Below are 27,135 nucleotides of genomic sequence, written 5' to 3'. Positions count from 1 at the left end.
ATTTAAATTATCTAATTAAATTTCGTATAAATGTGGAAGTGAAACGAAAAAAGAGGAAGGATCCGTCTTAAGGTCTTCCTGGGTTCGCTGCGGTTTTGGGATCACTCCGCTGTGTCTCCATTGGCCCACATGTGGACCACCTTAAATACTTCTCTGCTCGCGGTACAGTCACACACACGCGCACGCACGCACGCGCCCACACATACACTTCCACTAGAAGTACACACACACACACACACACACACACACACACACACTCACACACACACAGCAGCAGCAGCCCTGTCAAATCAGAGCGGGTGACGCGCAGCAGAGGACTTACATAAAAACCTCCGGCGGCTTTTCTTTCTCTTTTTAACGTAGAAAAGTTTCTGCATTTGTTGGAATTACTGCGGAAACGTAAAAACTCTGGGAATATGAAAGCTTGGGAAACTTGGTTAGCGTCTTAAGGGCGTCTGGATGAAACGACACACTCTTTCTCTTTTTCTGTTTTCTCTTTTTTTTAATCTCAGAGGCGCATGAGAGGCGAACCAAAGCGAGGACTGCGGGGATTTTACTCCTTTATTTTTAGTTTTCTCTGGATTTCTTGTGTGTGTGTGTGTGTCGGGGAGACGTCCACACACGGCTGGAGCTGCTCACACTTTACGTAAAGCTGGGCTAAAATAAAGAAACCAGGTCGCTTTTCGAGACTTTATCCGCTCTGAAGTCACCATGCTCGGCAGCACGGCGCTTTACGCAGCGAAGAAACGGAAGAAGCCGGTCCAGAAAATGTAAGTTGAACACCGTAAAAAATCTCATCTAATCTCTATAATAACCCTATAATACCTGCAGTACGGGCTCAGGTGTGTCTGGTGAGCTCCACAGGTGTGTTTATAGTGACTTTACGGCATTTTATGGCCTTGTTATCGCCTATGGTATCTCTATAATACTCCTATAATATCCCTATAGGGACTTCCAGTGTGCGCGGCACGGGTAATGACTTTATAGTGACTTTATTGTGCTTTATGCCCGGGTTATCTCCCATGTTATAACAATGAAATTCCTGTAATAGTTTTATGATACCGCTATGGTGATTTATAGTGTGTCTGTGATGCACAGTAGTGGCTGTAAGTGCTTTATAGTATGTGTATTTCCTGTGGTATTGTTGTCATACCCACATTTTCCTATAGCCGAGAGATTTATGGCGTCTCTGTGGTGCGCTCTAATGAGTTTACGCTGAATTTGTCCTCTGTGATATCGCAACAATAGTTTTTGTCGCGTTGCTGTGATGGAGATTCACGGAGTTCTTGTGGTGTTTGAATGCTTTAATCGAACATTTATCATAGCACTACAAAAGCTGCTTTTAAGGAGACCACAGCCGTGCAAACCTCTCCAAGTTGGGCACAAAGACCAAGTTGAAATAGATATACACCTTGCAGCATGTCGCAAAGGAAAATGCAGTATGAGTGCATTCATAATGGCAATGCAGTGACAATTTGTCATGTTTGCAGCAGGATTAGGCTTGCACCGTGTTTTTTTTTTTCTGCTGTGGTTATGCAATGTTGGCCAGACCGAGCTAATGTGCAGGGCTGCAGTCCAAGAAACACTGCAGGACCAGTCCGCGATGGAAAATTATAAAAACAACCAGCCCCATAGTTCTCAAATCATAATTAATCATATCATCACAGACAGACAGGGTGTCCCAGGGCATCTCAGGTGAAGTACCTCTGTGTGAAAATGAATCACAACCCATCAGATTTTCTGCACGTTTTGCCACAAAAAAAGATTTATTTGTAGCTGGAAATTATTATTAGTATTATTACCATCATCATCATCATAATAATAATTATTATTATTTTACAAATTTTAAATGCTATTTTATTATTCATATCATTTAATTTATTTTATGTATTGTATTTATTGATGTAGTATTTATTGATGGTCTTTGGCACGGTTTCTGAGTGACTGTGTGGTGTAGGTGGGGAGGCGACAGACTGAAACCTCTAACCAGAAAAGCTGTCACGGTTTCTCTCAGTGAATCAGGCGAAAGTGCATCAGCCTCGTCATCGTTTCACCGGGGATTTCCTGGAGCCTCTGCAGGGGCCCCTGGAGGTCCCTGGACCAGCGCTTGGGAACCGCCTGCTGCTGCAGCACCGCAGCATGCCTCTGTAGGGTTCTGTAGTGCAGCAGAACCCTTTGTTGTGATAGAAAAACACTGATGTAGAGTTGGTTCTGTTGAAATAGACTCAAGTGGTTCTCCAAAGCACCACAAACCGTCAGAGCATGGTTCTGCGTGGTTGTAGAACAGCAGAACCCCTGGTGGTTCTGTAAAGAACCCTGTTGCAGGACCCTTTGAAGTCCCTGAGCCTCAGTGTGGAACAGGAATGTAGGCGTGCTGTTGCTTATTTTGGAAATGAAACTCGTCATTTGTCTTCTGCTTTATGGACTTGTAAGTTGCAGTGCGCTAAATATGTTCCAGATATGTTCCGTTTAAAATTAACAGCATAAATTTGATGTCACTGTCCAATTTAACATCTATTTATGTTTTCTACATCTAAATGTTACAACATAAACGCTCTCAGATGAGGGTTTTCCTAGAAAACGATCTTCCAGTTGGGTCCTGTGGTCGCTTGTGGATTTGTCTGGGGTTTGGGAACCCTTGCCATAGGCTATGGAACCTTTTTATTCCTGAAGAGTGGTGTAGCACACTAACAAGGAAGTTATTTATTGCACCAGAGAATGGTTCTGTAGACTTGCTCCATTGCAGGGCCGTTTATAAGAACCCTTATGGAACAATCTCTGTAACACTATGATACTGAACTGTTCCTCAAGAACCTCTGGAACCCCTGGAGGAGGTTCTCAGAACCCTTTTTTTTATCACTTTAAAGAGCCCTTTTCAGAAGAACCCTTTTGGTCTATATTGAACCATGTTCCAATGGTTCTGCTTACAGCCTTTAATGGTTCTGTAAAGAACTCTTTAGAAAGCCTTTCAGAGGAACCATACCTGCTTGGTTCTCTTTTGGTGCTGTTAAAAACATTTACAAAGGTTCTTTCCCAAAGCCTCATGGTCACATCTAAATAGTGTTGTTAGAAAGGTTTCAGTTTTATCCTTAGAACTTAATAGTGCTGTAAAGAACCAGAAACAGATCTTAATCACACTCTTAAGAAACATATATCATGGGTCTAGTTCTACTAAAGATATTAAGGGTGTTCTAAAGATCCATGTAGAGCACCATTCTCAATTAGTCATAGCCTAGACCTTTACAGTGCTATATAGAACCACTGAGAAAGCTTTCCAATGTACTGAACCCAAATGTATCATAATGGTACAGCCAAGAACCATTCAAAAAGTTTCAGGTTCTACTTAGCACCTTGACACACCATTTATAACAGTTGTCTATAATACAGTGCTCATGTAGTTCTACCCAAGACCTTAATGGTTTTATAAGGAACCATTTAGTGCTGTAATGGTGCTGTCAAGGACCATTTCATGAGGTTTTAGTTCTACTTAAGACTTAAATGGTGCTGTAAATAACCATTTAGAAAGGTACTTGTTCTACCTAGGACCCTAATTGTACTTTAAAGAACCACTGAGAAAGGTTCTAGTTCTACTTGGTTTCTCAATGGTGCTGTCAGGATCCATTAAGAAAGGTTCTCTGTTGAACCATGCCCAATAACTCTACTAAAGATAATAATGGTACCATTAAGAACCATTTAGAGAGTTTCTTAGGAAGGTTTTACCTCATCGTACAATGTTCATAGTGCTGCGTGTTCTACATTCTACTTGTGCTGTAAAGAACCATTGAGAAAGGTTTGAGTTCTGCTTAAGACTTTAATGGTCCTTTTAAGAACCATTGAAAGGTTCTAGTGCCGTTTAAAACCTCAATAGTGCTGTAATTAACCATAGAGAATGACCCTAGTTCTTCCTAAGACCACAGTGGTTGTCTGAAGAACCACTGAGAAATGTTCTAGTTCTATTTAGGACCTTCATGGTGCTGTACAGAACCATTGAGAGAGGTTGTAGTACTTCTTAAGACTTCAGTGGTACTACAGAGAACCATTTAAACATGTTGTAGAGTTATGTAAGACTGAAATGGTAGTATAAAGAACCAGTGAGGAAGGTTCTAGTTCTCCTTAAGAGCTTAACAGAACCATAACAAAACCACTGATGAAGGCTGTAGCACATCTTAACAGTGTAATGGTACTGCAAAGAACCATTTAAACATGTTGTAGGTTTACTTAAGACCTTAATGGCAGCACAGAGAACCAGGGAGAAAGGTTCTAGCTCTGTTTAAGACCTTAACAGTACTATGAAGAACCACTGAGGAGGGCTGTAGTACTTTTAAGACTTGAATGGTACTACGAAGAACCATTTAAACATGTTTTAGAGTTACGTAAGACTTACATGGCAGTATAAAGAACGAGTGAGGAAGGTTCTAGTTCTCCTTAAGAGTTTAACAGAACCATAACAAACCACTGAGGAAGGCTGTAGTACAGTTTAAGGGTACTACAAAGAACCATTTCAACATGTTGTAGGCTTGATGGTAGCACAGAGAACCCGGGGAGAAAGGTTCTAGCTCTGCTCAAGGCCTTAACAGTACAGTAAGGAACCATTTAAGGCCTTAACGGTGCTGTAAGGAACCGTCTCCAGCGTGTGGAACGCTCCGGTGCCGCAGCGTCGGAGCGTCTTGCTGCTGTGATTTCTCCAAAAACACAAGTCACCGCTTTGTGCAGAACCGCAGAACCCTGGGAGAACCCCGGGAGAACGGTGCTCTGTGTGTGTGTGTGTGTGTGTGTGTGTGTGTGGTAGGTTATAACCTTTACTACCTGCATTAATCATAATCAAGCGGCGGAGCGGCGGCGCTCTCACGCAATGTTTCCACGAGGGAGGAGGGAGGAGGAGGATGTTGTAATGTGAGCCTCCCTCCTCCTCTGCTGCCAGAGCCACAACACACTTTCCTCTGTCTCCCTCGCTCTCTGTTCCATGTTTTTTTACATTTTTTTCTTGATTTTTTTTTTTTTTTTTTTTTTGGTTTGTCTTTCTCCCCCCCCTCCCCTCGCCGCTTCCCTCCCTCCCTCGACTCAAATTAACATAGCTCCGTGTCACGCAAGCGCTTACGTAACGCCGCTCGCTCCTTCGCTCCAAAAAAAAAAAAAAAAAAAAAAAAAAAAAAAAGTTTTGGTCGGAGGGAGTTAATCTGCTCTGGGTTTCCAGTGTGTTGCTGGAAATATGGTGCTGTTGTGGAAGCTGTGTGTGTGTGTGTGTGTGTGTGTGTGTGTGTGTGTGTGTGTGTGTGTGTGTGTGTGTGCAGCCTGCAGGCTCAGTGTTGCAGCTGAGGATGTTGTTACACACAAAGAGCTGAAAGCAGCTCAGCCCGAGGCGGTTTACCTTTGTGTTTACACTGTGTACTGTTAGAAATACAGCTGTTATATTTATGGTAATGAGTGTGTGTGTGTGTGTGTGTGTGTGTGTGTGTGTGTGTGTGTGTGTGTGTGTGTGTGTGTGTGTGTGAGAGAGAGAGGTTTCACAGCAGCTTAGCATGGATCAGCTCCATAAACGTCATCAAAACAACAAGAAAAGACGACGTCTTTACAGGGTGGTCTGCTGTTATGACTGATAGATGTTGAACTGTGTGTGTGTGTTAGTGTGTGTGTGTTAGTGTGTGTGTGTGTGTGTGTGTGTGTGTGTGTGTGTGTGTGTGAAGGCACAAACAGCTTTCCCACACTTTTTTTTTTTTTGAAACACTTTTCCAAACCGTCATGCCTGTGTTTGTGTAATCTGAGATTTCAGATTTCATAATTTGAGGCTCTCAGCGTCTCCGGCCGCATCTTTTTTCCAAAGATCCTCCGAATTCCACGACTTTTCCAAAACGTTCCCACGGCCGGCCGGTTCCACCACTTCTCAAACTCTGCGACTTTTCCGGGATTTCCACGTTGACATGAATCCGGATTCAGCGTCGACTGATATCAGCTGTAAAAAGCAGCATCAGTGTCAGCCTGCTTTTATTATTCCTGCCAATATTTGGTATTTTTGTGACTTTTTTGCACCAGTGAGAGAAACTGTTAAACCTGCTTTTATTTTGAAAGACTTCACACCCAGGACTGATTTTTAAGGCGGCAGCGAAAAGACGAATCTCAGTTTGGGGGTGTCTTGTCACGCTGGTGGGATGTTCAGGGAAATGCTCAAATATTTTGGGCAAAAAAACTGATCCACGTTGTAAATCAGACAGCGTCACAGAGCCAGGCTAACGACTCCCATAGACTTCAAGTCTTTATGCTAAGCTAACAGGAAATGCTACTCATAGGAAGTAAACCAGTGGACGTCCAGAGGTGGAGCTGGTGTCCAACATCTGGTCTCAGTCTGAGTACGTTTTGCCCAAAACGTTGGAATATTCCTTTAAAGGTGTTTTGTATGTGTGTGTGTGTGTGTGTGTGTGTGTGTGTGTGTGTGTGTGACATGACTGTTGTAATAAGACGCAGCAGCATCACTTGACTTGATGAAATTAGAGCGTTTACAGCAGCATCAGGTGGAAGGAGTGTGTGTGACTGACATGTGAGGACACACACACACACACACACACACACACACACACACACACACACACACACACTTCCTGGACAGTGTTTAAACATCAGCAGCAGACAGAAAGCTGAGCTCTGGTGATTTGAGGCGTTGTGCTGCAGTGAGGGCTGTGAACGTGTTGCGATATCAGGGGAGGTATTTCCTTTTTTTTTTTTTTTTTTTCAGCTGCACATTCTGCCGCCTGTCGAAAACGTAAACGTGTTTTATTTCACAAGACAAACGTTTCACTCTGCTCATCTCACTCCCAGCAAGATGGAAGTGCAGCACGCAGACCGGAGGGTTAAGGTTCAAACTGAAGCGAGGTGTGAGGAAACATGTAAATGACCTGAAATCAAAAATCAAACTTCAGCAGGGATGCTACGATACCATGTTTTCGATACTAAATTCTGCCTAAAAGCCGATATCGATCTGATACCAGCGTGCGTCTGCTGTACCTGCCAACCTTACATGATCTGATCGCTGTCATCAGGTTAGACCCTTTATAAAACATTAAAGAACGTCCAGAGAGCGAACGCCACAGAACTGATCTCCTATCATCCGTCTTAGTTTGACAGTCGACTCTCAAAGCGTTTTGACAGATGGCTGACATTTTGCTACTCACCCTGTTGACCCGCGTAAAAGACCACCCTGATTTTAAGACGACACCTCTTTGGAAAAATACTTTCTCGGCGTCAGGCGGGCCGGCCGCGGCATCAGGCTTCACACCGCTCGGCCCGGCGACTCGCTCGCTTTAGCTCGCTCGGCGGGGCCTCACCTGGCTCAAGGTCGCTTGAGACGGTGAGCCTCCATCATGGTTTTGTCAGTAACTGTACTTTGCACCAAAAACAAGCGCTCCCTTACAAGGGATCTCCTACGGAAGCAATAATAACTTTATTACCTGCGTGGCGGCGCCCTGCGTGCATCTGCATCCCGTGGTGGTACTGGTGGTAGTATCAGTGTATTAACGGGCGTACTCGCCGATTCTGATATGACCAAATAAGGCTGTATCGGGCACTTCCTGATACCAGTATCGGTATCGGTACCATCCCTAGACTTTAGAGGTGAGACGCAGCCTGAAGCCGGAAGTTTCTGTGGCGGAGCAGAAACCTGACAGGAAGGTCGCAGCGACTCGTGGCGTCCGTGTGGCGATTCGGTGTTGCCGCACAAAATATCGCAATGTCAGTTTTTCTAACCCCGTCGTCGGACGGGTTCTGGGATCGAGTCCCACAGAGGAACCTAAAGGACGTGAGGCCTTTAGGTCCCGTCCCGTCCCAGCAGAACAGAGCCGCGGGGCGGGGCGGGACGGGGCGGGGCGGAGCGGGGCGGCCCGCAGAGCCTCGTCCCTCGTCTCTCCAGCCAAAACACCGCTCGGCCTCCTTTGTTTGGAAAAGGTGTCGGTGAGACAAAGTGCCTTTGTGAGCAGAGGAGTGTTTCTGCAGCCCCCCCCAGCCACACACACACACACACACACTCTCATATACACACACACACACACACACACACACACCCCGAATCTTTTCCAGGACAGATCGGGAAGATAAAAAGAGAAACAACAACAACATCGCCCCTGCTGCTCGGTGCTTCATTGTTGTACAGGAGGAGTGTGTGTGTGTGTGTGTGTGTGTGTGTGTGTGTGTGTGTGTGTGTGTGTGTGTGTGTGTGTGTGTGTGTGTTGGGCCGGGGGAGGGCTCAGCCGTCAGGAATGCAGAGCAGCGATATCCATCTCGCCTCAGTTTCAGATCTGTTTTGTTCTGGCTATTATTGGAAGCAGATGTTTTATTACTGCAGGCCGAGTCGGGCCGCCACATTTAACACTGTTACAGCCTCACACACACACACACACACACACACACACACACACACACACACGCACACGCAGTACGGCTCACACACACTTCCCGCATCACCTGCATGACCAGAGACTAACCTTTGTTTTTTACACGAGGCGTTTCCTGTCCTCTCCTTCTGACTGTCACGGGCCCTGTGAGGCGTTTATGGACCTGGGAAAAAAACGAACTGGAGGGGGGAAAAAAGTCTGTCTTGTTTTTCTGAAGCAACAAAATTCACCAGAAAAAACTTAGCTCTGTTTTTCCAAAGTGAGGAGAAAATTTAATTCAGGGAAACGAATATCCCTGCAGCGTGTTTTGATTTAAAGTGAGCCGCAGCCAAATCATTTTAATTTGCATAATCGATCAGTGATCAATCAGTGTCTTTCCAAACGTTTTCTGATTCCCCTTTCATGAAGACGCAGAGACTTGATCCCTTCTCTTTGTTCATATCTTTAAAAAAAAATAATGCTTTCGATTTTTTTGCAGCCATTTCTTTCTCCTCACTGTCAGAATTTGGATTTATTTTTCAGAATAAAACACGAAATAAATCTAAGATGAGTCCACAAAGAAAATAAGATCTCCTGTGAATGTTTTTTTTTTTTTCCCGCTGAAATGTTGATTTGCACGTCCGACGATTCATTTTTAATGTCAGAGCTGGCAGATACAGGAAGCTGCCAGGTGAAAAACACATTAATGATTAAATTAAAATGCTCCTTTTTTCTGCACCAGTTTGCGCTGGACAGAATGAAAACCCTGTGAGTTTGTACGGTGGCCCAGGAGGGACAGCAGGTGTTTCATGAACTTTAAAGAACTTTTTTTTTTTTTTTTTTGCCCCGAGTGACATTCACCTCTGAGTCTGGAAGGAAGCAGCAGCGAAAAGGTCAAAGGTCAAAGTCAAAGCATGCAGTGTCTCTCTCTCTCTCTCTCTCTCACACACATACACACACACACACACACACAGACACACACACACACATTCATAAACTTGGCCTCACACGACCTGAGCTCCCCAGTAGAACAACATCTGAACCTGATTTTGACGTTTGGTCTCGTTTTTGTATGTGTGTGTGTGTGTGTGTGTGTGTGTGTGTGACTGAAACTGAACCAGCTGCTCTGCTCTGCTCTGTTGCCGTGGCGACGGTTTGTCCGGAAACTGCGAAGTGCCGTGAATTGAAGTCTCTGGAAATCGATGTTTTAAGATAATTCGCCGCCTCTTTGAGTCTCTGTCAGACGTCACGATTGGTAATTAAATAAACATTTTGATTTAATTTAAATTCTAAATAAAATATTTTCTCCTCAGGCTCCTTGGAGGCTAAATAATTTCAGATGGGGGTTTGTGGCTCGGTGGAATTTAATTTCAGGGTTCAGAACGGGAAAAAGTTCAAACAAACGTCGCCCAGACTCGTTGGTTCGGCTGTTGTCTTGACCGGTTTGATTGACAGGAGGCGGAGCCAAACGGAGCCACTGAGAACGCCAGCTGTCGGTCGAAACTTTTATTGTGAAGAGACGTTGACCGGTTGAAACCGGACAGACCCAGAGGGGGTGTCTTTAGTGTTCTCCTTTACCAGCAGCAAACAGGTTCCTGAAGGCAGCACGTCATGAGCCGGCCTCTCGGTCTGATGGTACCTGACATGGTTTTACCTTTTCATAGTTTTCTGTTCTGTTTGGAACCGAAAGAACCCGCAAATCAGATCTGTCCCCCGAGTGAGAGACCGTGGATCCGTCCTGTGTCCCGTCCAAAGTGAAAAAACAGACGATGCCTCAAGTACATTTTTGCTTTGAACCTGCAAGCAGCAAGAAAAGGGACGTTTTGCATGAATGTGATTGTCATCCCGCGACACTTCACACACAGGATGTGTTTGTTTTTCGTTTCAAACCCCCAGCCGCCCTGAAAACCCCGTCAACCTCAAATTAGTTTCAGTGCATTAAAGCGAGTCCAACGACAAAAATCCAAATTATTCAGGTGGAACCGCCTGAAAGTCTCTGGCCTCGCTTTCACCGCCGAACGCTTTGGTCGTCATGAGCCACATTTCTGAAAACAGTGAACATCAAGTATTTAAGTATTGTGATTATTGGACTGGATTTTAGGATTTTTTGTGATTTTTGTTTTTTTGAACTAGATTGTTTCATGAACCAAACTCAATTCCTCTAAAAAAAAATCTGCTATATTCCCCCGATACGTCACCGATTTGATGTATCGTGACTCTGCATGATATTTGTTTTTTTTTAACACAAGACCATGAGGGAAAAAGTTGAATCATGCTTCTGCAGCCTGGATATCATGAGTCATATTTCCTAAAATCATGCACAGGATTTAAGTATTAATGTACTTAAGTATTGTGATTCTACAAGTATTGTGATTAGATATCGTGATTTATTGCAATTTTTGTGTGACTCAGCGTTTTGTTTGCAAAACGCTGAGTCACACATGTAAAGGCTGTTTATCATGAGTCACACATCAGATATTTAATACTGAGTGTTGTGATTCTGCAAGTAGTGTGATTTTGTGTTGTGATTTTTTGGTGTTTTTTTAAAAAACTTTTTAACACAACACACACGTCTTGTGTTAACAAGTTTTGTTTATCATGAGTCATATTTCTGAAACAATAAACATCAAGTATTTAAGTAGTTAAGCACCTGAGTATTGCAGTGTCACGATTTGTTATGATTTATTACAATTTTTGTTTTTTGAATTATATTGATTTAGAAATCACAAAATCAATTGAAAAAATAATCAAGAATCAGTTTTTTTATATCATCACGATGCTTCACAAATTATTGCCATTCGATATTCTGATTTATTGTGGTTTTTGGTTTTTAAATTATATCAATTCAGGAATCAGAAAAAAGATTATAAATCATAAAAAAAACGAATTGAGATACTTAACCCCCTGAACCCCAAACCCGCGGGCGGGATGGAAAGACATGTATTTTTTAAAAAATCGCCAAAATTCAACCGTTTATCATAGCTGGAAGCTTTAAAAACCTATTTTTTCGTCGGAATTTGAATTTTCCGACGGTACCTGAATGCAACATGTCCGACTTCGGTTTAGCGGTAGAAAAAAGGACGAAACTAAGGCTAAAAAAGCGATTTTCATTCGAATAATTTTATTATATATGCTTCATTCAACAATTCGCCAAAAAATAGTCGTTTACTCAATCCAGATCATTCAAAAAACAGAAAATTCTGCGGTCTTCAGCGGATCTGAGACATCTTGATTGATTCAGGTGAGCCCAACAGTCGCGTTACAAAAATTCACTGAATTTCAGTGTGTTGGTAACAGTAGTAATATGGAAGGGCACCAGGCAGTAAAAACGCCTAAGTTTATACAGGTTGGAAAAATGTTAATATTTCAGAAAATACATCATGTGAAGCCCTACTTTTTTTTTTCCTGGATCAGTGACACTTGTGGGCACCTGAAAAAATGTTGTGTACATTTATTCCAGTTTTTCTCGATTTTTGTAAAATAAATTATCCAAAAAAATCAGTTTGCCCTTTTTATTTTTTTATTATTTATGGCACTATAACTCTTTCATACTGTGTGAAAGACATTTTTGAATGGCTTCAGGTGATAGCCACAGCTGTGCTGTTTCCATAGAGGTGCAGCACTTGTAGTTGCAGTGAAAAACAAGCCCACAGTGAGCCAAAATGTAAGGGGAGCAGAAAACGTCCCAAAACTGCTTGGGGTTCAGAGGGTTAAGTGAATGTATTGACTGATCAGTTTGTGTCGTCATCGTCACGTCGTTGTTTTCTCGTCTTCTTTTCCCCCGCAGCCCCAAGCCGCCGCCTCCCGATGGCGCCAAGTCGAACCCGTCCAAGCGTCACCGCGACCGGCTGAACGGCGAGCTGGACAAGCTGACCAGCCTGCTGCCGTTCTCGGAGGAGGTGCGAGCCCGGCTGGACAAGCTGTCCGTCCTGCGGCTCAGCGTCGGATACCTGAAGGTCAAGAGCTTCTTCAACGGTGAGTGACGACCACAAACCACCTCGGCCTGGCTCATCAGTGTCATCAAATAGTCCCCAAGTCAAACTTACTCAACATTTCTTCTGCCATAACAGCATAACAGAATCTTCTAGTTAATAACCCAACATACTCCTACCTAAAACTGACCTGATCGCAAGCAAATATACGGAATTGACCTTTATACTGACCTACACTTATGATATGAATAAGCAAATGATAATTCCTCCAAAAAATCAGTCTTAATTTTTCTTAAACTTTGTCTTAATAAGCGTTAAATACAGCAAATCCCTTTCTCTAAACTATACCAGAGTTTATATTTTTTATCAAAGAGCGTCCCGTCTTTAAACTGACAGGAAGTAATCTGGCGTCCTGACGATGTTTCCTTATGATCTTGTCGATCTTACGAAGCAGCCGGTTGAGTTTGAGGAAGACTTCCTACAAAAGGAAGGGCTGCCGAGTGCCGGTACCCATTTTTTTTGAGAAAATGAATCACTTCTTTTCTCGTTATTTTCCTATTTGAATTAGAAAATAGATCCGGCAGGAAACTTCCACATAGTAACCTTACGCCAGGAAGAAACAGCCTGAGAGTACTCTGACAAATAAACGTAATTACACCAAAAAAAAAAAAAAAAAAAAATAGGTACCGGGACTTGTTGTTGTTTATTTTGTCATAATCCTGTTTGTTGGTGTTTTTCCCTCCTGGCGTAAGGTTACAGTGCAGGTGTTTCCTGCAGACGCTGCCTGCCGGATCTACTTTCCAGTTCAAATAGGAAAATAACAAGAAAAGAGACATTTAATTACGTCGAAAAAAGTGGGAACTGGGAGTTGTTGTGATGATCCTGTGTGTTTGTGTTGGTTTCTGTGAAAAAGGTGTTATTTTATTTTGGAAGCTGTTTTGCTGTGGAAGTGAATGGAGAGACACAAATCCAGAGCTGTGGATTAGCAGCTGCTGAGGAGATTTCACCGCCATCACACACACACACACACACACACAGGGAACTAGACAACACACACTGCCCCAGAGGACAGTGGCGTCCTGAACGAGCTAAAAGGGTTTCGATTCCAGTAAAAACAAATAGACGCGAATAGAGTCTCGCTGAAAGCAGAGACTCCTCCGCCGGTGAGGATTCGGTTTAAAAAAGTGAATTCTGTCTTTATTTGTGTCGGCGGGGCGGCAGCTTCCACCGGCTTCCTCACATTGTTCTGCTGCCTCGCTTCAAAATAGCAGCGAGCGATCAGATCCAGACGGCCTGAAAGACGAGCTTCCTATTTTCAGTCAGAGGAGGAGGAGGAGGGGGAGGGGAGGAGGAGGGGGGACAGGGGGGGTTACCAGGCTGTATCAGTGCAGCGCTGTGAAATTTGGCCCTTCTGGCTCACCGTATGTTTGTCGGCTGAGCTGCTCAGCAACAGGAGGTGTGAAGTGGAACAGACAGAGGCGTGTGTGTGTGTGTGTGTGTGTGTGTGTGTGTGTGAGTGTGTGAGAGAGAGAGAGAGAGAGAGAGAGAGAGAGAGAAACCATCCACTGACATTCACTGGGAAAGGTTTCATTTTGCCCTTGACTACATTTCTTTTTCTTTTCCTTTATTTATGTATTTATTTATTTATTATGGGTGGGGTGGAGCGGTCGGGGGTGTGGGGGGGGGTAAATTTGTTTTGCTAATTTTATGATAATTTTCTGTTAATATAATATTAAATATATAGTGGTAGTCGTTATTAATCTTTTTTTAAATTTAATTATATATTGCTATTTTTAGCCGTTTTCTTGATTTTTTTAAAAATAATTTTTATTAATTTTAGCTAATTGTCAGTAATTTTCTTCCATTTTCCCCTCAAAATCTTTAGAGTGTCTTTGTTGTCATTTATGGAAATTTAATTTTAAATATCTCTATAATTAAAAAAAAAAAAAAAAAGAAAATCTAGTCATTTCTCCAACATGCAGCACTCATTTTTCTGTGGCATTCTTCTCATTTTTATGACTTAATGAGTGTGTGTGTGTGTGTGTGTGTGTGTGTGTGTGAGTAACACATGTTCTTGATCGGTGCAGCTGTTGACGTCCAAACAGAGCAGGAGTTTGTGCTCCTCTCCAGCAGAGGAAACACATCGCGGCGTTCTGGACCCGCCGCTGAACAGAAGTGATTATCGGGCGTCTGGTTTCCCTCAGACGACACGATCAGAGGCTTTAATCTGCAGCACGCTGCGCTTTTATTCTGAAAGGGAGGCAGAGGGGATTCTTCAGTGTGCATAAAAGATAATTATAATGCACAAATTAGCTTTCCCACTAAAATCTTGGATCACAGTCAGTCTAATAACCTCAGTATGAGTTTACATGAACATGATATGAATCAGTGTGGATGCACCTGGCGTGTCTGGTGACGACTGCAGGTTTCACTACATTCCCCTCTGGAGCATGAGCAGGCGTATGACAGCAAAACCACTGAGAACAGAGGACAGTCACAAATTAGCAAAAGATCAACGGGCAAAGAGTGAAATATTAAAGAAAAAAACAAGAAAAATAGCAAAAAAACCCCCAAACAAACAGAAAAATAGAGGATAATTGACCTTTTTTTCTTTAATATTACATCAAGACTAGACATTAAAATTTATTAAAATTTCATGAGGCTGCGTTCAGATGCCTCTGACAGTCACAAACCAAAATCATTCTTTATATAAGGAACTCTGTTGGCCAGAATCGCCTGAAATCTGAAGTCAGCTTGGAGCTCCAGAACATGAAAAGTTTGAAACCCTCTGACCCCAGGAGACCTTCATCTAAACCTCATCACAGACCTGCCTGTCTTTTTTTTTTTTTTTTTTTTTTTTTGGATGACTTGGTGAAGTCAAACAATGGTATTTCAGCATTTTAACACCATAAACTCCTATTGTAGCACACTGCAGACTCCAGCCGCAGGGGAACCCAGACGGTGCCTTGCGGAACCCCTTTATGGGTCAGTTGCTGGTTCATGACCCCTAGTGACGCTTTTAGGCATTTCTAACATGTGGGAGCTCCTCAGAAACCCGTTGAGGTGTATTGTTTTTTGTTCCAGTGAGCATTTTTAACCTCTTAAACTCTGCTTCACCCCTAAATTTCCCCTTAAGTAGCTGCAAAGTGATTAAAAAAACTCTGACTCTGAGGGAAATATTCAAAGATGTCGTTGTTTTCTGGCTGCAGAATCACATCAGATAGAAAAGATCTGCATGTCTGCTGCTTCATTTCAGACACATTTCCCTGAAACTCAGCAGCTCATGTTTGGGATCTTTGGAAACTTCAGGATCTCTACTAGAATTTATAATAAAGTTCTGAGGGTTTGAACAGATCTCGGCCGTGCAGCGGACATTTGTGACGACAAGCCCACTGATGGGACTGGTTGTGTCTGATACTACCCAACACAGCGGAGATATGAGGTTTTTCTTGCAGCATTGAGGGGAAAACACACACTCGTTCACACACCCGCCCCTTCACACTCGTTTCTTGCACCCCACCCATTTCCTGTGGCGGCCCCTGCAGCACCCCGGGGCCCCTTCCTCCAACTGTTGAGCGTTTTCCTCCCGGTCCCGTCTGAAGTCCGGCCTCACCTCCAACAAACGCTGCAGGGCTGCGGTTTGTTGTTGCAGCGGGAGGCCTGTTGGCACGGTGGCTGCAGCGGCACAGCGCACGCCTTTATGCATTCATCGGACCAAAAAAACACCACGACTCGGGCTCCTCTTTCTCCTGTGAATCAGGTTTAACTCGGCGGATGTGTCGGGTTTCGGTGGCGGTGCGCTACAAGCAGATGATCTAAACGTCAGGCCTTGAGAAGCAGCAAAATGTCGGCACCTCGGCGAGCGGCCGGCGTGAGCTGATCTGCATCGGGTCTGCTCGGCTGGACTCACCGGTGGATTTCCTGCCGTGTTTTCCTTCTCGTGTTCTTTCCCTTTTTGCAGCTTCACAACTTTCATGAGTGTCAAACAGCCGGGCAGCACGGAAACGCCTTGGAAAGTCTGGGATTTGGTTTTCCGATCCCTGCAGAGCGGCTGCAGTCGGACAAATATCAGATTAAACTTCATCAAGGCTTCATAAACTCTGCAAACCTCCTGCATTTAGTACACAAAATGTTCTTATTTATCACGCTGTGGCTGTAGTATTCATCATAAAATCACAATTTGCTTATAATTTGCTCCTTAGCTCAGCTCCAAGTACACAAATTCACCTTATTTTTATTATTAATTTTATTATTATTTATTTATTTTACTGTTTTCTTTTTCTTTTTCCCTGTCTTTATTTTGTTTTTAATTTTCTGTAATTTTGCAGTATTTTTTTTTTTATTTCACTCTCCAAACAAAATTCACTGTAGTTGTTCTTCTCTGTATGTTTTATTTTTTTTAATTTTATTTATTTATCTATTTATTTATTTATGCAAATTTAAATTTAAATCAATTTTATTTTATTTATTTTTTCCGCAAAATTTTCAGTAATTTTGTAGAATTTTTTATTTCACTCTCCAAACAAAATTCACTTTATTTCTTTTCTATGAACGTTAATTTATTTATGCATTTTTTATTTAACCATTTTTTTTTATTTGTGCAAATTTTTATTTAATTCAATTTTATTTTATTTATTTTCTTCTATAAAATTTTCTGTAATTTTGTGGTAATTTTAGTATTTGAATTAAATATGTTTTCAATAAAAGTCACATGACACCATTCAGTGTAATAGTAGTTATAATAATGGTAATGATGATAACAATAATAATAATAATGAAATGAAGTTTATTTGTACAGCAGTTTTACCCTCAGGTCGTCTTTTTTTTCCTCTTTTTTTTTCTTCCATTCCCTCATGATTGCAATGAACCTTCATTTGCATACAGTTTACTGAGTTTACTGAGCCCTTTAACAATCAAATAAAAGCGAAGATCAAAAGTCTTAAAACAAATTTCAACAAGTGCCACCGCAGGATGAAAGGTTTACGAGCGGAGGGGAGAAATAAAAGTGGAAACAGTCAAATAAAAGCACGTCAGGAAAACCCGTCAGTAAAGTTAGACTCTGGTTAGACTTTACGCAAATAGTGCCGGCAAATTAGAGCCGAAACCCTGAGAACCACGAGGAACCTGCGGCCCCTCAGGCTCGTCGCCACAGCACCGCGAGGGAACCGCCCGTCTCACATCGATATCGACCGCCGGCCCCTGAATCCATCGAATCAAATCACGGCTGACTTTGTCAAATCAGGAAATATCGTGTCATTGTCCAAAAGAATCAGTACAGTGTCATATTTCATATCTGTGTTTATTGTTGGAATGTTTAATCAGATTAATTCGCATATTGAAACCTAATACACGTAATACACATAATTTTTGACTTGAAACAACTTGAAAATAAATAAACAAAATGAAAGATATGAAAATTAGCAAAACAAAGTTATTAAAATTTAAGAATTTAAAACAAAATAAAAAATTGCAAGAAAATTTGACCATTATAATTATATATTTAACTCAAATTACAGTAAAAGTGCCATGAAGCAAACAAGATTTGTTAAAATTAATTTTGAAGGCACATATTAATTCTTGTCTTAAGCGTTTGAGCACTTCATTGATCCCCTCGGGTATTAATAAAGTTTTTCTGATTCTGATTTTGTGATTTCCACGATGGAGGAGAACGAATCAGTGGGTCAGTGAACGCATCGCGTCGTCACCTCCTCGCAGATCAGACATGAAGAATCCCTTTGTGTGAGTGTGTGTGAGTGTGTGTGTGTGTGTGTGTGTGTGTGTGTGGGCATCAATCAGATTATTCCTAACGAGGAATTCCGGTCTAAGCTGGAAGAATACGTCCGCTGTGTCGGACAAGCAGGACGGGAAGACGACTTTCTTTTTTTCTCAGTGGGAACAGAAGAAGCCGACCGGGTCCTTCCACAGAAAATCAAACAAATTCAGGAAAAAATTCCCGCCTGACCCCCTCAGAATCAGATGATTTTTATTTTAAAATACTTTTGACACAGAAAAAATGCGACGGCTTTCATCTGCCACAAGTTGTCTTAACCAGACGTGCTGATATGAGCCTTCAGTTTTCCCAAAATGCACTGCATCTGACGAATAATCACATACATAAGAAAACATTTCTGTTCCCCTGAGTCTCAGACATTAAATTGCTCCAGTTCTGCTGCTATTCATTCATTCATTCATTCATTCATTCATTCATTCATTCATTTATTTATTTATATTATTATTATTTTTTTTTTTTTAAACCGGTGTCTTGCTTATTTTAAGGAATTTTCTCATGGATTTGCTCATGGCCTTCTTTCAACACATTAGGGAAAAAAAAATTCTTAAGAAAATAATAACAGTAACAACCACAACTACAACAACAATAATAATATTAGTAAAAATAATGTAAAAAAACAAACAAACAAACAAACAGAAAATTGGCAAAAAAAGATGTTGGAAATTGGGGGAAAAAATTATAAATTACAGTAAATATAACATAATATTAAATTAAATCACAGTGCACAAAATTACTGTTAAAAAAATCAGAGGAAAATCAGACACACACACACACACACACACACACACACACACACACACAGCCAAGAGAAAAGAGCTGCAGTGAGGTCGGTGTGGAGGAGGAAGCAGCAGGATGTGGAGGCTGAAGGTGAGGCTCTCTCGCTCGGCCGGCGCTCGCTCTCTCTCCCCCCGAGACAAAAGGCTCCCGCTCGCAGGACAGAGGGCTCAGTGTCGGGCCGGGCCGCCAGACGGGGGCCCAGGGGCTGATGGGAAACGCCCGGGGGTTCGGTCCCATGGCCGGCGACCACAACAGCAGCTTTGTGTGGGTCCTGTGGAGGGTTCCTGAAGGCCTCTGTCCTGGTCTCTCCTCCGTCCTGAGGCCCTTCCCTCACGCTGCCGCCCTCGAGCTTCACGTTCACCACGCTCTGCTTCCTGTCCTGCGTCTGAATGCGACCGTTTGTAAACTTCTAATATTCAAATAGTCATACCAGGCAGCGCTGGGACTGAATCTCCGTCTTCCACTTCAGGATTATCAGGATGAAGTCTTGTGATTCTTAAATGCTGTGATTCTACACGTATTGCCCTTTGATGTTCTGATTTATTGCGATTTTCCTTTCCTTTTTTGACACGACACGCCCAAAGGCGAGCCTGGACGTTGGCTGTCATTTTTGCTGCTACTGGAGAAGGCATGCGTGTGATTGGCCGGTGTGTTCACAGTCAGTAAACAAAACCAAACCACGTGCAGAAATGACAGACTGCTCCTTTAACTCCACACTGTCCAGCCCAGAGAGAGGGGTTTCTGATATTTTGTCCCTCTTCATTTATGCACACTGAGGGGGGACAGAATAGTGGAAACAGCTGTCAGTAAAGTGCAGCACTATGAGCTCAACGTCAAACACAGAAGTGATGGACACCTCTGTTACCATGACAACAAGACAAGCTGAGCATTACAGGCAGCAGGAGAGGAAACTTTAGGGCACAACAGCTGGATTAGATTAGATTAGATTAGATTAGATTAGATTAGATTAGATTAGATTAGATTAGATTAGACAGGTGGGGCTGATGAAGTGACACTGAGTGTGTATCATGAGTCATATTTCCAAAAACAATCAACATCAAGGGTTTTTTTTCGCTGTGCTGATTTGAGGTTCTGTGATTATTGACGACTGCAACAAGTATCAGGATTTGATGCTTTGATGTATTGTGATTTTTGTTTGTTTGTTTGTTTGTTTGTTTTTTGAAACGAGCCCGAACACGTCCAACCCCTGATGTTTCTCCGACGAGCTGCAGGCGTCACTCAGTCTGATGCTGACTCGACCTCTGCAGACTGTGTGTCAAGTGTCTTTTAGGACGCCATGGTTTCCCACACTTGAAAAGGAAGGACTTCACCAGACACAGGATTTCACTCAGCCTTCAGTTTATTTTGCCAGTAACAAAGGAAGGTGAAAAACCTTTAAACATAAAACAAGTAAAGCCAATGTAAATAAAATTCAGCACTTCCTATCAAGTAAGGTAAGTAAATAAGGTAAGTACATTTCAACATATTATTTTCAGGTAAGTGCATTTAATATTGTGAAGGTAAGTATATTTTAAACAAACTATTATTTTGCTAAATAATCCCAGGTAAGTGTGTAAATTTAGCCATTAATTAATTAATCCACAGACATGAATTAATAGAAATCTAGTTTTACTTTCAGAACCACTTATATTTAAATTAAATCAGTTTACCTCGTGTTTTAACCTAAATTTTATACAGATTTATATCACACAGACTTCCAATATCACATTTTTAACTAATCACACATTTTATTTAACTTAAATGGAATCAAGTATTTTAACCTGATTTTACTGTAGATTTTAACAACCACTTTTGAACAAAAATACTCAATTTTTACCTTGTAATTTAATAAAGCAAAATTCGCTATATTTTAAATACTAGATTGTTTACACAACAATTTATCTGTTTTTTAAACAAGGTTTTAAGCACACTAATTTGGCCACCGTTTTCTCTACAAATTAAATAAATAAGGTAAGTGACCCACACAACTGAAGCACAAATAAAATATTCAGTAAATATTTTAGCAGATCGCAACTACTAGTTTTTAATTCAATCCTCACGCAAACAAATGAGTAGCAGTGCAATTTATCGGCGCAAGTGCTTAGCAGTCGGAGATCATATCTCAGTCCATTTAAGCTCACCGGTAGTCCTTTTGGTTTTTTAAGTCCTTTTCCCCATGCGTCTCCCGTTTTGGTGAGTGTTTGGTGATTGCTCCTGCTCTCCTCAGCTCCGTCTAGAGCCAAATGAATAGTTGTATTGTTCTGTGCTTGTGGCGTGCGCTGCCAATCAGGTTGATGTTGCTCACCTGCTGAGGCGCGCCTTGGAGCAAGACCTACATGCGCGCCCACTGACACACACACACAGAGTAGCGCGCGCCCCCGCCACCACACAACACGAAGCAGCGCGGCCGCTGCCACACCTCCAAGCCGACCGCCGCAACACCTCCCACTCGATCTTTGTGCGGTGCAATGCAGGAAGATCGCACCTCTCAGTGGAGCTGGTCGCCCTTGAATTGATCCTCTACTGGGATGAGGACGACGAGGCGCCGGACGTCCCGATGCAGTATTGTACCCTGGAAATCCTTCTCCTTAGACCCGGACTCTTTGGTGATGGGTTTTGGGGTCTTCACCTGAGCGTGCCCACTCGGAGAAACTTTCACATGGACATCCCGGACGATGCCTTTGGAATCTGCATTCACACTGACAACTCTTGCTAGCTTAAACTGCCCCCTTAGTGCATTTTGGTCGCAGAGCCAGACGATGTCTCCAATGGCAACATTTCTTTCAGCAGTATGCCACTTACTGCGGACAAACAAGTTTGGACCTGCAAGTTGGCTCCAGGACTTCCAAAAGTAGCTAACTTGAGTCTGCATCTCTCGCAGTCTTTTGAATGGGTAGGTGGTGTAATCAAATGTCTTGAAATCTCCACCTAGTGTGGCTCGACCAAGCAACAGGGTGTTTGGTGTGATGTACTGGATGCGGTCTTCACGGCTCTGGACTCTGGCGTCGATAGGCCTTTCATTGGCGAGGTTGGCAGCTAGCTTGAGCACCGTCAGGAATTCACTAAAGGTGAGGCTTCCTCCTCTACCAAGACTTTGGAGAGCTCTTTTGATGACCTTGACAGCTGCTTCAGCAGCGCCATTTCGGTGAGGTGAATCGGCTGGAAGGATTTTCCATGTCCAGTCGGTCCCATTTTTGGCAGCATATTCTTCAAGTGACTCTTTGTTTTGTTTTCTCAGGTAGGAGTACATCTCTTCCAAGACAGGTTTTGCGCCGATAAAGTTTGTACCTGGATCAGACCAGATCTTTTGGGGATGGCCTCGGACAGAAGTGAACCTCTGGTAAGCAAGTAAAAAGCTCTCTGTCGTTAGTGTGTTTGCCAGCTCAACATGAATGGCTCGGCTTGACATGCAGCAGAAAAGCACGCCCCATACTTTCATGCTCACTCTCCTCTTAACATCATCCTTCACCTGGTATGGTCCAAACAGGTCGACACATGTGAATTGAAATGGTGCAGCTGGATTTGACCTCTCTTCAGGCAAGTCTCCCATTATTTGCTGACAGGTTTTTGCTTTTGCCTTTTTGCAAACAACACACTTATCAACAACTTTTTGGGCAATAATTCTCCCTTTGATGACCCATGCTTTCTTTCGCATCCGCAGCAAAGTTCCTGCCACTCCATCATGCCCCTCACTGTGTGCTTCTCGGGCTAGGAGGGTGGAGATCCAAGCATGGAAAGGTAGCAGGGGAACAGCTCTGCGGTCCTCTCTGAAGGTCTGGATCCTGCCACCACACATCAGGAGTCCACTTGATTGATCTTTGTGGACAACCAGTCTGTCAGTTGTTGTGTTTGGAAAGTGTACGCCCTCTTGTGCTGCCAGGCATAAGTCTCGGAATGCCTCTTCCCTTTCGTTGGCTGTGATGACACCAGATGAAGGTACTGCCTCCCACTTTTCTTTGTCTCCAATCTTGCCATGCAGGAATTTCTTGGCAGCTCTCCAAGTCCATGCTACAGTACCGACCAGCCGCCTTAGATTGCTGAAGCGCCTTTCGTCCAATAGGTTTTGGAATGTTGCTACTGCAGGTGGTTTTCTGGACTTGGACTCTGTCTTTTGGATTGTGGTTGGATCTTGCGCTCTCTGTTGACTTCGGGTGAGTACTGCAACAAATGTTTTCTTCTGTATTTTTATAATATTGTCTCTTGCTTGTGCAGCGACGTCTTTGGCTGATTTCTTTGGCCACTCACTCTCAGGAAGTTGAAGGAACTTTGGACCCGACTGCCACTCGGACTCCTCAGTTAGGTCACCAGGACTTGCTCCTCTAGTGATAATATCTGCGATGTTCAGTGACCCTGGTATCCACCACCAATCTCGGACGTCAGTGTTGCTCTGGATCTCGCCAACTCGGTTTGCGTAGAAGGTCTGGTATCCATAACTCTCACGCTGTATTGCACCTAAGATGGTCTGACTATCGACAAGATGGTACCACCTCTCGACTTCAATTCGGCAGTGTCTCTGGAAATAGTTCTTCAGCCGGGCTGCAAAGACTGCTCCGCATATCTCTGCCTTCACGGGGTCTCCCTTGTGGTCAAGAGGGGTCAGCTTGGCCTTAGACTCAACTAGCCTCATGACGACACCATGGCTGCAGCTCCAACGTAGGTACAGCACAGCACCATATGCGTGCTCACTACCATCAGAGAAGGTGATGCCACTTGGTCTTCCACATGGGTCTGGTGGTGTTAGGGGCCTGGTGAATCTGAGTTGGCTCAGGTCGGCATACTCTTCGAGGAGCTTTATGGCGTCTTCTCGGAGTTCCTTGGACAAGGCGGCATCCCAGGTATCCTCTATGCAGTACATTACTTTTGCTTCCTGAAAAGCTCTTCGGATCAAGATGGCTCCCTTCTGTTTTGCAGGAGCTACAAGCCCGAGTGGATCGTAGAGCCCAGAGACTTGGCTTAACAGCTCTCTTCTCGTGAGTGGATCTGGGGTTTGTTGTCTGACTTCTTCCCTCAGTAAGTTCTGACCAAGACGCATTTTTTTCTTCTTCTTGGAGAAGTTCACTGCAACCATGACATGTAGCTTGTCATCTTCAATGGTGTAACCGAGGCCGAGGGCTTTGTTATCCTCTTCAGTGAGCTGGTTCGGCAGGATCATAGTCTTTGATTCCATCTTCTCACCTTTCTGACCTCTCCTCCCACTTTGATCAGAGTAGACCCAGGGCTTCATGAAGAATCCTCCAGCTTTAAGGATCTGCTCAATGTTAGATGTGAGGAGTTTCAGGTGGTCGAGGCTGTTGTGAGAGGTCAGGATGTCGTCGACATATGCGTCTTCCTCCAGCACACGTTTCTCTTCCTCAAAGTGACTGAATAGAGGCAAGTTGGCGGTCTCTCGCATGGCGACCTGGGCTATGCAACCAGCAGGTTTGTCTCCGATGTTGACTCTTGTTATGGCGAAATCTTCGATTTCAGCATCTTCGGTGTCACGCCACAGGAACCTGTGCAGGTGGACCTCCCTCTCCTCCAACCAGACAGAGTTGTACATCTTGCGGATGTCACCAAGGGCAGCAAAGACACCAGCTCGGAACCTCAGCAGGACAGCTCTGATTGGGTTCAGGACGTCAGGACCCTTGATTAGTATATCATTCTGGCTGCTGTTCCATACTAGCCTTACTGGGGTGGAGACTGAATGTGGGTTTGGTGCAATCAGGTGACTTATGTACCACACTGGCCCAGTCCAACTCTGCAGAACCTCTTTGGATAGCTTTATTGCAGCTTTGCGATTAACCATTTCATGGACTTGCGCAGTGTAGGCTGTCTTCCACTCTGGTTCCTTTGCCAACTGCTTCTCCGTTCTGAGAAATGTGGCTTCAACTGCTCTTTTGTTGTTGGGTAGAGATGCTGGATCCTCTGTCCATGGATACTTGGCGTGCCAGTGTGGTTCAGGGCTGTGGTGGTCTCCGGTCACATACGTCAAGCCATTTCTCACCATCTCCATCTCTCTTTCTTCAGCCAGTGTCATCTCTTTTCCCCCGGGCTGACAATTCCCGCAGCGGCATCCTCCACATTTTGGTTCACAAGCGGCTCCAATGCTTTCCCACTTCCACCACTTCAGAAAGTCTCTGCTACTAGTGGCTGTATTGGACTGGGTGTGGGGGTGGTTGGGTGACTGGCAGGTGACTGGATTTTTACAGGTGAGTTCACTGTACTTGACTGCTGCAGTTCTCATAGATCTTGCAAAGTGTGTCTTAGATGTATGGGCCATTAAAGTTACTTCTTCGAAGAGGTCCGGGTGTGTGCCTCCGATGGTCTTGCCAAGCGGGCCGTCCCAGAGCACCAGGTCACCGACAGAACAAACTTTCTGAGGTACCAGCTGACCTTCTTTGTGACTGATCAGAAGTTGTATTTCTCTGGGTCTTTTGAGGTCTTTGAGTGGAACATCCGGGAAGATCTTCTGTAACTTGACGGCTGGGGCATGTCTATGTACTTCTGCAATTTTATCAAGTCCATAGCAGATCAGTTGATGTGACTTGAGAGTCCCTCTTGGGGTGTTGACACGTATCTTGAGGAGGTAGCGTTTAGTTGCGACAGAAACTTTCATCCCTCCAACGCCATAAACCACCAGTGTCACATCCTCACTTCTTAAGTTCAATTTGCTTGCAGCTTTATGTGTTATATAGTTCGTGTCTGATGCCAGGTCGATGAGAGTCCCGATTCTTTGTCCATTGTTGGCAGTTACGTCAAGGAGCATCAGGATCACTGGGTACTCGTTTAAGCCATTTTCCTCTAGAAGACCTCTCCCAGCTGCAGTAGAGTTGTATGCCCTGGATGCGACATTGCAGAAGGCGTCTCGACACTGCTGTGCCAGCTCAGGTGTAAGTTTGGAGAGGAATACTTCCTGGGCTTCAGTGTATCTTTTGCCCTCAGCTTTTCCTGGACCAGATTTTGGTGTTCTTTGTGCCTGGGGTCTGGCGACTGGACAGAGAAGATAGTGGTGTTGGTCTTTACACTCCGGATTCCCACACAGGTAAGTAGTTTTTCTGCAGTCACCACTGTGGACTTCGAGGCATCCCCTGCAGGCACCGAGCTGTTGCGCTGTGTTCCTTCTCTCTGATGGCCTTAGGTTGGTCCTAAACCTTCTGCAGAAAAACAGTTTCTTACTGTGCTTTGGGTCACCACAAATGATGCAGCCTGCTGTTTCACTGCCAGACTTGGTTGTCTTTGTTCTGGCATACTTTAGGAACTTGGTCTTTTCCTTGGTGGGTTCACTGACATCCCTTAGCTGATCTAGTTGCTCATATATGGATTCTTGTGACTTCAGGAACATGATTAGCTTGTCAAAACGGTTCTGGTGGTTAACAGTGTTTCCCCTGTCAGCGGCATAGGTGAGCCAGTCTTTCTTTAGGGTTTCTGGGAGTTTGCCCTCGATGGATTTAGTCACCAATGGGTTCTTTATGGCGTCTGCATTGCCCAGTTCATTTAAATCATAGAGGGCCTTTTCAACAGTTTGGATGAGCTCTATGATTTTTCTTGGATGGCCGCTCCTGACTGGTGGAGTTGCTTGTAGCTCTTCAATAATTTCAAGAGCAATAGTGGCTTGGTTCCCAAACCGGTTCTCCAGGACTCTGAAGATCTCATCTGATGGACTGTATGACGACAGGTGTAGATCTCTGGTCACTTTCTCATCAAGGCTATCGAGCAGTTGATATTTTTTCACCTCTTTAGAGCCAGTTGGTTCACCTTGCTTCTGCAGAGCCTCCCATTCTTTCCTCCATCTGTAGTAGTCACGCTGATTGCCGGCAAACTTTGGTAGGGCTGTGGCTTTTAGCTTTATCGCTGCTGCTGGGGCTGAGCTGCGGACTGAGATGGGTTCTTGTCCAGTATCTATCTTTATACTTGCTGCTTTGATGAAGGCGGCCTTGCGTGACACCAGCTTAGGAAGGACAACCTCGAGCTCTCTTATACGGCGATCAAAGTCTTTTTGCTCGGCAGGCGGAGCCCAGCGGTTCCAGTTCTGGTGCGCTTCCTTTGCCTTGTGCACCAACTCCTCTAAGTGGGTCAGCATAAACTCATATGCCTCCAGAGTCGTGTCTGGCTGAGTGGAGGAGACATTCTCGCACTCAGCCTCTGCAACTTGTAGAGACAGGGACAGTTCTTTATCTCCGTATGTGATCCAGAGTGTCTCTCGGATGAGGAGTTTAACTTCCTTTGTTTTCTGCTCACATTCTTTCTCCGTCTTTTCTATGTCGGCTCTCTGTAGGTCGCTCAAGTCCTCTGCAGCAGC

The 27,135-nt window shown here is 43.8% G+C and overlaps 1 protein-coding gene across 1 annotated transcript in view; it reads left to right on the top strand.

Annotated features, from left to right (window-relative positions):
- The first annotated feature begins 288 nt into the window (after positions 1-288).
- LOC115370618 (aryl hydrocarbon receptor-like) overlaps positions 289-27,135 on the top strand; it is a 74,782-nt gene continuing 47,935 nt past the window's right edge. The window contains exons 1-2 of the mRNA XM_030067724.1: positions 289-770; positions 12,145-12,332. Coding sequence (XP_029923584.1) covers positions 712-770; positions 12,145-12,332 — 247 coding nt within the window. The 5' untranslated portion in view covers positions 289-711. The remainder of the gene's footprint in view (positions 771-12,144; positions 12,333-27,135) is intronic.

Source organism: Myripristis murdjan, chromosome 2, assembly GCF_902150065.1.
Source record: "Myripristis murdjan chromosome 2, fMyrMur1.1, whole genome shotgun sequence".
NCBI classification, from domain to species: Eukaryota; Metazoa; Chordata; class Actinopteri; order Holocentriformes; family Holocentridae; genus Myripristis; species Myripristis murdjan.
Note: the sequence above shows the minus strand (reverse complement) of the source record. Positions and strands in the feature narration are given on the sequence as shown.